This window comes from Cucurbita pepo, chromosome LG16 (assembly GCF_002806865.2).
Source record: "Cucurbita pepo subsp. pepo cultivar mu-cu-16 chromosome LG16, ASM280686v2, whole genome shotgun sequence".
Taxonomy (NCBI): domain Eukaryota; kingdom Viridiplantae; phylum Streptophyta; class Magnoliopsida; order Cucurbitales; family Cucurbitaceae; genus Cucurbita; species Cucurbita pepo.
Window position 1 is genome coordinate 4117432 of NC_036653.1, and position 10842 is coordinate 4128273.

The following is a 10842-nucleotide window of genomic DNA, read 5'->3' on the forward strand; positions in this document are numbered from 1 at the left end:
TTATCTAAACATATTACACATCTATACTTTCGAGCATTCACGGTTTGGTCTAATATCATTAACTATTTTTGTATTCGCTCTCACGAGCCAATAGATTCCACGAAACCACCCTAAAGAATAAAGACTCTCCTAGTCTATCAGTTTTCGTTTCAATCGAAACCACATAGACCACGTTATGCTAAAACTCAGACACGTTTTACCCAACATCGAAAGATTTCATCACATGACTAAGCTAAAAAGACTCGTTTTTTCTTATTCATACATATATTACCAAGTTTGGAGAACATCTTAAGGCATCTTTCCAATATACTCACTTGTTTAGGACAAGGAACAAGCTCGTAGACATTATTGGTATGGTATTTTTCTATTTGGACATAATTTTAAAGAGTTGATGATTCCATGTTTGAATGATGTGATATATTGATTGATTGGCAAGCATATTAAGCTTGTTTAACAAAAGGAGTTCATGAATTTAATGAGTAGGTATCTTGTTGACCTTTAAATATAACTAACCCACCTACTTTGCCATCTTGTTTTGGTTGTAATGTATGATGTTGGTATCAATGTAAGCCATTTTTGTTTTATATTGACGATGTCGATTCTTCGTGTTTAATTTATATAAGGACTACGTGTCCAGCGTTTGCTACTTAAGAAAGACGTAACATGGTACTTTTTGTTTTCGTTTGTAGTTGCATCTGTACTTTTTCGATTGGAAGTGTGACCAAATTGGTAGGAAAGAACAGTATTACCATCGTAGTGAAGTTTTTCGTTTTGAGTAAAATGGCAATTTATGCTCGAAATGAACAATATCACATCATAAAAATTATGAAAAAGACGGATTATAATCATTTCTGAAACCTAGCAGAAACAATAAAATTCTCGTTGATATAGTTAGGAGTAGCTTTGTATCGCTTATCACTTGATCGTTCGTTTAGCTCGAAAGAGGGCTGTGTCTCCTCCCTATCACATTATTACTTCATCGTTCGTTCGTCTGGTTCATATGGGATACATCTCTTCCCTTTAACATTGTCCCTTCATTGTTTTGTTCATACGCAATTCATCTCTTTCGTTTAAGATTGTCAATTCATCGTTTGGTTCATATCGAATGTGTCTCTTCCTTTTAACATTGACAGCATTGTGAGACACATCTCTTTCCTTTAACATTGTCACTTCATCGTTTGGTTCATATGAGACATGTTTCTTATTGTTGGCATCGTCACTTCATCGTTTGGTTCATATGGGACATGTCTCTCTTCTTTAACATTGTTACTTTATCGTTCGGCTCATATGAATGGTTCCGACACGGCAAAAGTCAACCTTAATTTCCTATGAAACATGTTTTTTTTTTCTTTTTTACTGCAATGTTCACCCTTCCAGAATTCATCCAAACTCACCAATAGACTTCCCTCCAACATAAAAAGAAAGAACAGCATCAGTTTCTAACACCAATCAGAATCAAATGTTCACTACAACTTTCAAGAATCAATGGATATTGTAAGCATTAAAGTCAGCTTCCCTAGATTTGGACTAGAAGTAATCAATGAAATAATAAAGATCATAGAACTCTAAGTTAAGCAGAGATTTCAAGTAATTTTCCACAACCAAACAATTATGCAGTCATTTCTGGAAATTTAATGTTCTTGTACGTATGAATAAGGTGAAGGGAATTTGTCAAACTTACATTGAGCGGTATCTGATCTCATTGCTACCTCGTTCTCTCCTTGCTGATCTGCCATGAGGATTGGAAACCATGCAACTATGCTTTATTTAGCTATCTTTTCTTGTAAATGATTTCTTTCTGCTAGAATGGGAAGATGATGATGGGTACTAATCTGCATGTTTCTTGTATATTTACTTGAACAATGTATAAATATGAAGTAATGAAGATACTACAACTGTGTGCTTGATCATTTCATTAATGGAAGACAAGAAATAAACAAAACTGAGAGCAAAAATCTAGACGGTACATAATGAATCGCGCAAACAGCAAGATGATTACTCCAAGAGAGAGATTTATGGTGTCCACATCGGTTGGAGAGAAGAACGAATCATTCTTTATAAAGGTGTTGAAACTTCACCTTAACAAACGCGTTCTAAAAACCTTTGAGAGGAAGTTTGAAAGGGAAAGCCTAAAGAAGACGATATCTGCTAGCAATGGGTTTGGGCTATTACAAATGGTATCAAAGCCAGACAACGGGCAATATGCTAGCAAGGAGGGTGAGTCCCAAAGGGGGATGGACACAAGGCCGTGTGTCAACAAGGACGTTGGGCCCCTAAGGAGAGTGGACTGTGAGATCCAACATCGGTTGAGGAGGAGAACGAATCATTCTTTATAAGGGTGTGGAAACCTCTCCCTACGATGCGTTTTAAAAACCTTGAGGGGAAACCCGAAAGGAAAAGTCCAAAGTGGACAATATCGGCTAGCGGTGGGCTTGGGCTGTTACAAATGGTATCAGAGCCAGACATCAGGCGATGTATCAGCGAGGAGGCTAAACCCCAAAAGGGGATAGACACAAGACAGTGTGCCAGCAAGGACGCTGGGCCCCGAAGGGGGTGGATTGGGGAGTCCAACATCGATTGGAGAAGGGAACGAGTTCCAACAAGGACACTGGGCCCCGAAGGGGTGTGGATTGTGAGAACTCACATCAGATGGGGAGGAGAACGAATCATTCTTTATAAGGGTGTAGAAACCTCTCCCTAGCATACGCATTTCAAAAACCTTGAAGGAAAACCCGAAAGAAAAAGCTCAAAGCGAACAATATCTGCTAGCACCCACTTGAATTTAATAGTATGGTCTGAAAGAGAAACTCCCGGATCAAGGGTATGTTCTCGGGTGGCCTAAAAAGCTTTGTTCTCTCAATATCATCATCGTTCGGGATCAAGATACAAGTGCTTTTTGCAGTTAAGGTGCTTTGTGGGAAGTATATGTAAAACTTCTAAAGCAAGAAAAGATCTGAACAAAACCAAGAAAAAAAACAAGTTCCTATAATGGTACAGCCACAGCTTACAGTTACATGATTCACAAGAACAATTCAGAGCTAACACATTAATGAAGTATATCTAATATGAGCAAAAATCCCTTTCAGAACTTTAAATGGAAGTTGCAGTTCAAGTCACAGTTCCTAATTTACACAATAAAACTTACTCAAAAGGGAACAGAGGAATTACTTCACCACGCAAATGCAAAACAAGTTCATATTCATTCGAGTAAAAACCAACAAGCCGAGTCGAAAACCATGAAAAACAGCTTCCACCACACTACGATACGCACAACGAATCATCACAGAAAAATTCAAACAATGAACACGAACATGAAAAGATATTAAAGGAACAAAGTCATATTAAGTTCATATTCATTAGTGTTTGCAGGAATCCTAAGATATAAACCAATACAAAAGATCCATAATCAAACACCAAGTATAGCCTACTACTTACCCTAATAGCTTCATATTTATAACTTGTATTACACCCTCTAAAAGGCTCTACAACAGAGGCATACCAATTATTTTGTAACATCCCAGCTGATTGATAGCCTCTCACTTTCAACAGAACACTACCTCGTTTTCATTTACATAGGAAGAACTAAAGGCTCCACCACCACCACTCCGTTTATGAACAACATCCAACAAAAATTTGGTCAAGAAAGGCTCATAGTTAGGCATTTTGGCATACCCAGGTAAGTAATTAATATCAATCACAAGGTACCTATTCAGATCATTACTATCCCTAATCAGATCAAAGTTAAAAAGCCTAAGCCCTGTTGCTTCCCTTAACCCAGCAGCCACATGCATCACAAAATCCAAAGATGGCATTTCAACATTACCCTCGGTGTTGTCCACTGGAGTTCCTGAATTCGAAATCTTCGAAAAGCTCGAAACCGCCTCCAATTTTTCGAGATCCTCCGGCGAAATATCCGGCAGCGATTTCCTCGTTACGCAAACCACGCACTCCCCCACTACATAAACCTTGAACACAACACCGCCATGATTAACAAATTCCTGCAACACAATCGGGGGGTTTAATCCCTTCAATCCGCTATCATTAGACACCAAACACAATTGATGAGACCTCTCAGAGCCATTGGACTCCAAGGGCTTAGCAATCACAGGGAATTTAAGCCCCAAATCGGTAAACGCGTGTAACCCATTTTTGACCAGGACATCCAAATCATTCACCACGACTTGCTTGGGAGTATCAATCCGCTCATACCCTTCTGGGAGTTTCACCTGATTCACAACTTGGAGCATGGAATCGCGATTGAGGAGGCGGGAGATTAGCTCTGGTGGGTCGACGATGACAACATCAGGGAACTGGGAAGTGAAATCGCGCAGTTGCTGAATCCATGAGGGGTCGTAGAGCTTGTGGATGATGCAGTGGAAGGGGGATTGGTGAATGAGAGGGATAAGAGGGTCGATTCGAACAAGGTCGATGCCATGGAGTTTGGCGTAGTCGAGGAGGGAAGGGAGGATGAAGGAACGCTCCTTTTTGGGGGAAAAGGCGTAGCCGACTCGGAAGCGAGGGGAAGACATGGAGGGATGGATGAATGGGGAAAAGGGTATTGCGGAAATTGAGAAATGGAGGAGAAATTCAAGTGAAAGTGGGTGGAGAAGTGGAATTTTGGGTTGCAGAGGAGGAAGAGGGAAGACAAGCGTCTGGCGGTGGCAGTCTTAGTAGTGAAACCTAAGTCAGTAATTTATTACCGTTCTATTTAAACGAGTATTTTTTAAATGGGATACTAATTAATAAATAATTAATTAATTAATTAAGTTTAAAGGTGTTTTTGAAATTAAAAAAATAATAATAATAATAAAATTATTATATTTTTCGAATAATTTTTAAAATTAATGGGTACTTTTGAAATTCTATTAAAAGTTTATGAATATTGGCCGATCCAAATATATATCCGATCTTGAGTTTAAAGCTCTGGTACCAAATTATTAGATAAGGAATCACTACAAGGAGAATAAGATTCATATTAGATTGAATATCTCAAGACAAGAACATTGTTTGAGATTCGAATCACTCCACAAGCAAGATCGATCATGTCTAGCTTGAATGATTCTTATTGATCAAATATCTCAAGAACACTTGTTTGAGATTCGAATCACTCCACAAAGGGAATAAGATTCAGATTACCTTGTGGATCGAATATCTTAAGGCAGAACATTGTTTGAGATTTAAATCACTCCACAAGCAAGATCGATCATGTCTAACTTGAATGATTCTTGTTGATCAAATATCTCAAGAACACTTGTTTGAGATTCGAATCACTCCATAAGCAAGATTGATCATGTCGAACTTGAATGATTCTACATGCAACCTAAACTACATAGAATTGCAAACAAACTTAGTCATTAGCTCAAGAAAGCATAAACGCTTTATATAACCTCAAAATAATACTATTAGAGACATTTCAAGAGTTAACGTTCATATTTAATGGTCATAATTAAACATTATGTAATTGTAACCGAATGTAAATAAAAAATACTAAAATACGTTAATGAAATACAATAACTCTAAATTCCACCAAAAAATTTATAACATGAAACTTCATTCTTCATGGATGTGGCATGAATTGAAATATCTTTTGATAATTTCAATAATATTTTCATGCAATGTTTTCAAAAATTGAAAAGATATTTTTTATATAAAATTGAAAATTTAATAGTATTTTTATTAATTTAGTTGAATATGCAACTTTTTGTAGGATGGAAAGTTTAAAAAGCTTCCCAAAAAATGGTGAAAATTAGTAGTAGGGTCATGTCCAAAGCTTAGTTCATACGCGTTCGAGGTCTAATGAGCTAGACGTGTACCTACCCATTGAAGTTGACACAACGAATAGGACACGATTTCATAAAGATTCGGTAAGATGTTATATAGTCGACTCCTAAGAAGTCGACCAAATGTCATTTTGAATGAGGCCTTAAGCTAATATGTCAAATCCTAACAGAGGTCAATTGTGAGATCTCATATCGGTTGGAAAAGGGAACGAAACATTCTTTATAAGCGTGTGTGAAAACCACTCCCTAACATACCGTTTTAAAAACAAGGTACATCTCGAAAGAAAAAATCTAAAAATGACAACATCTACTAGCGGTGAGATTTAACTTTAACTGTTACATCAACCAAGGACGTTTTGATATCGATCGAGCCTTAGGCCATATGACCAACTAAGATCATTTGGATTTTATGGCCGACTCGTGCCTCAATGCCAATATAATTCAAGCTAGCAACTCTTCAAAACCATTTGGGACAATAAGGGCATGATTATTTAGAGCATAAATTAGAAAGTAATTCAAACCCGATACTATTTGTGTAATACCCTAAGGGTTAAGATGACTCAAGAAAGTTTAAAACGTCCCAGTAAGGTTCAAGAAAATCAAAGGAAAAGATTAAGAGACCCAAACAAAGACAAGGGGCGGAAGTAAATAATTTCAATATCATATAGAGAATGAATTTTAAAATACTTAAGTGAAAAATAACTAAAATACTACTCGGGTTACTGGTTGCCAAGATAGGGTTGTCCGAAACGAAATTAGAGTGCACCGTTTACATATGGCATTCATGAAGGCAATAAAATAAGACAAAATAAAAATATTTTAAAGGGTCAAATAATTCCCTAAACCAATAAACAAAACAAATATTGAACAACGCTTTGTAGGCGGTGGCGTTTGGGTCAGCCACTCGCGTGCACATGATTTAGATGGGAGACATCGTGTAACGCCCACATGGTTTAGATGGGAGAAGATCGTTAACAGCTTAAGTTCACCACTAGTAAATATTGTTTGCTTTGACTCGTTACGTATGGTTGTCAACCACACGGTTTTAAAATGCGTCTACTAGGGAGAGGTTTTCACACCTTTCCAATCACTTTGACCAGCTTCTACGCCTATCACGAACATCGAATCGTCACGTGACTAATAAAAAGCAAGCTAAGCTTCTCACGGCAGCCAAAAGGCCCTCTCATGGGCGAAGGATTCGCAACACGATGGAGAGCTTTTAGACCCTAACATTTTCAATGAGTTCCAAAGTGATCTTCATTCTCACCGCTGACTTCTTAAGCCGAAAGAAAGTCGGGCAAGAATCTCGGTAGTATGAAGTGAAAGCAAAATCGTATCTGGTTCTTCGAATCGATCATAGATTATCGGCCCCATCGTTTGAATATTGACTATCGAGCTAAAGTAAATTGATCGAGTAGTCCGAATTAGTTGATTTATACCACAAATTTAAAATAGAAAGCAAGTTATTACTCGTTAAATTACAAACATTACATTTTTACTTCAACAAACGTGGACTGAAATATTTTTAAACGAACAAACAGAAAAATAAATTTAAATAATAAAAANATTTAATGCCCACGTTCATTGGAAACAGCAGCACCGCGGTTTTGCTTTACCGTCTTCAATGGCGGAATCATCCTCTTCCACCTTCTTCTTCTTCTCCTTCTCTGCAACTTCCTTGAAGAACTTCGTCAGAAATTGCTCGTACTCCGGCAGTACTGCAAATCCTGGTAAGTAATTTATGTCTATCACATAGTATGTACCATTCCCGTCCCTAATCATGTCGAAATTGAACAGCCTAATCCCCATCGCTTCCCTCAGCCCATTCGATACCTCCCTAACTATCTTCTCCGGCGGCATTTCGATCTCTTCTTCCTCCTCCGCCGCCGCCTTCTTCTCAGCGCCGTTACATTTTTCGCTCTTCTCCTCTGCCCTAGATATTTGCGAAAATTTCATCGCGCCGTCTGGTTTCTTCTCTAGTTCCTCCTCTGTCTCCGCCACATCCGGCAGCGATTTCCGCTTCACGCACACGGATTCCTCTCCAGCGACGTATACTTTGAACATTACTCCGCCGTGGTTCACAAACTCCTGTAGAAGCACCGGCGTTTCCAAATCCTTTAATCCGCGTCGATTGAAAACAAGAGACATTTCATGCGATTTCGCACTTCCATCCGACGCCAACGGTTTCGCAATCACTGGAAATTTCACATCCAAATCCCTAATCGAATCGATTTCTCCATCCTCCTGTTTCAGAACGATCTGTTTCGGTACCTCGATCCTCACGCCGCTGTCCGAAGCCTTCACCTGGCTTACCACATCAAGCATGGAGACTCTGTCATAGAGTCGAGCGATTAGGTCCGGTCGATCCACGACAACGACGTCCGGATTCTTCGAGGCGAAGTCCTGCAGATGCTCCGCCCAAGCATCGTCATAGAGTTTGTGAATAATGCAATGAAATGGACCTTGGTGGAGGAGCGGCGTTTGGAGATCGATACGAACCAGGTCGACACCATGGAGCTTGGCGTAATCAACGAGAGAAGGGCGAATCACATTGCGCTCTTTGTTAGGAGGAAAAGCGTAGCCTACTCGAAGGCGATTCGACGAAGAAGAAGAAGAAGAAGAAGAAGCCATGGCTTCTGGTGCAGAGTTCTGTTTGGAATCCGAGAAAGTGAAATACTCCGATGAGAAAATGAAAAACTCCGATGAGAAAATGGAAAACTCCGGTGAGAAAATGATGAGGGTTTGTGTGTAATTTATACAACTTAAGGGAGGCAGTCGGAAAATATTATAAAATTGAGGGATCAGATTCTCATAATATTAATATAAGTTTTATTTATTATTACAATTAATAAATAAAATAAATAAAATAAATTATTATTTTCCCTTATATTTGTTTAAAACTATTTGCAAAATAATATATAATAAATATTATTTCGGTGTATTTTAATACGTTCGTTTAATTATCTCGACTGGTATACAAAATGGAGTCATTCCACGTGAATCAACCATCAACCTCTTTGCTCGTGGAAGCTCCAAATATTGAAGATGTTATCGTTCCTTCTCACCTAAATTGCAAACGATATAATCACGAACACAACTTAATAATCAAAAGACTGTAACACCGTTACGGAAAAAAAATTCAAAATTATTGTATAATAAAAATTGAAAACGGAAAGCTAAAAATAATTTATTTATTTTTAGTTAAGAATATGTACCGTAGCTCGTTGAACTACATTATTCAGATATCGATCATTATATCTCGTTGATGTTACGATAAAGATCTATGGGAAAGGAATATGGATATATTTGGACCATTTGACCTTAAAATATGCTGAAACTATGAACACAATCAATTCCTCCCAAATGTTCAAATTCTATTTACTTTAATTTAATTTCTTTTTACTTTAAAACTTTATTTTATTTTATTTCCAAATTTTCCCATTTATATATCAAAATTCTATTTTTTTTCTTTTTTTTTTTTAATATCATAAACTTTTATTTTTGGGATAAAAATTAAGTTTATATTTTTTTATTCTCCTAAAAAATATATATTTCATTATAATTTCTAACCTTACTCTGAATTTTCAATTTTAGTTAAATAAAAATTATATATTTTAATTATTGACGATAAAAAAAAATATTTTAATTAGTTGAATTATAATTATTATATTTATTACTCTCTCAGAAATTTTCTAATTTTCTTTTCATAGTTATAAATATAATATTTCATATCAACAGTCATCCGTTCTTTTTTAATAATATTTTTTATCAATTGTTCTTGTCATAATTTTTTTTAACCCAAACAACATTTATTAAATAACGAACCAACTCAACTCGACCTAATCAAATTTTTTACGTTGAGTTGGGTTCAAATTATTTGAATTATTTATTTAAAATTTTTACTTTTTTATAAATATAAAATGTTAATTCTTAGATATTTAATTAAAATTTACATTTCAAAAGGTTAAAAATTATTTTAGAAAGTTGTTGGAGAATAAATAATAAAAAAATTATGAAATAAAGTAAAAATAAAAGTATATATAAAGTTCGACCCACGATAAAGTTTTTATTTGATTTGAATCGAACCCAACTTAAATCAATTCGTAACCTAACTCTAATCATAAGGATCGAGATACGAATTGGATTAAGTTGTTCTAGCTTTTAGAGTCATCGAAACATTATAGAAGCGTGTTCATCGCATTGTTTATATAACTCGATATAAATAATTGATAACTAAGGCAAGTATTCTACTTTTTTGGTAAAGTTTAATATTATTTTCTCTAATTTTGTAATATTTTCTCACTCCTAAATTATTTTACTCTATAAAATAAATGAAAAGTTAAAGTAAATATTCTTGGAGATAATTTAAAATGGTAGCCAGCAATTAAAGACTTTTAATTATTTGACATTTTATTTCTTTTTTATATATTTTTTTTAAACTTTTATTTCCTTTTTCTTTTGCTTTGGAATAAAATAAGAACAATAATTAATAATTATACATTTTTTTTTTTCTCAAAGAACCAATCTTTAAGAGAAAATAAACACTAATAAATAAATAATTGGTTGAGTGGTTGAAACAAAGATCATTTGGTGGATTTGGAACAAAGCAAGAGATGTTGATTCTATGTTTTTTTTAATGTAAAGTTGTTATTTTTATGTAAAAATATTAGGACGTGTATAAAATGTTATTTAGTTTATTATTTTTAATATAATGAGTTGAAGTAGGCTGAACTATGTTTAAATTGGTAATTTATAACGGATATTATACCATTAAAATTAATTTTGAAGGATTAAAAATGTATTTTTAAATAATTTTAAATATTAAAAAGTAATTTTAATAATTTTAAAATCACTCTAAAACATGTTATAAATTTTCTATATAAATTTTCTATAAAAGTAGGTATACGCGTGTATGTGTATATATATATATATACGCACACGAAAGGTGTTATATTTAAGAAAGAGTGAAAAATTAGGATTTTCTATTATAAAAAAAAATTTAAAGTTCATGGTTGGGTCGGGAATTGAAAGTCTAGAATTAAAAAATTACACTATAATTGTC

The 10842-nt window shown here is 35.2% G+C and overlaps 2 protein-coding genes across 2 annotated transcripts; both read right to left on the reverse strand.

Moving 5' to 3' along the window:
- Positions 1-3314: 3314 nt before the first annotated feature.
- On the reverse strand, positions 3315-4669 carry LOC111776732 (inositol-tetrakisphosphate 1-kinase 1-like). Its single transcript, XM_023656062.1, has one exon. The coding sequence runs from the start codon at positions 4527-4529 to the stop codon at positions 3543-3545; it is 987 nt and encodes a 328-aa protein (XP_023511830.1). The 5' UTR covers positions 4530-4669; the 3' UTR covers positions 3315-3542.
- A 2677-nt stretch (positions 4670-7346) lies between these two features.
- LOC111777536 (inositol-tetrakisphosphate 1-kinase 1-like) lies at positions 7347-8572 on the reverse strand. Its single transcript, XM_023657178.1, has one exon. It carries the CDS (start codon positions 8409-8411, stop codon positions 7362-7364), a length of 1050 nt encoding a protein of 349 aa, XP_023512946.1. The 5' UTR covers positions 8412-8572; the 3' UTR covers positions 7347-7361.
- Positions 8573-10842: the final 2270 nt, after the last annotated feature.

What these genes read in the sequence shown, in the direction of transcription:
- LOC111776732 (XM_023656062.1), bottom strand. Translation starts at nt 4,529, where the DNA reads ATGTCTTCCCCTCGCTTCCGAGTCGGCTACGCCTTTTCCCCCAAAAAG.
- LOC111777536 (XM_023657178.1), bottom strand. Translation starts at nt 8,411, where the DNA reads ATGGCTTCTTCTTCTTCTTCTTCTTCTTCGTCGAATCGCCTTCGAGTA.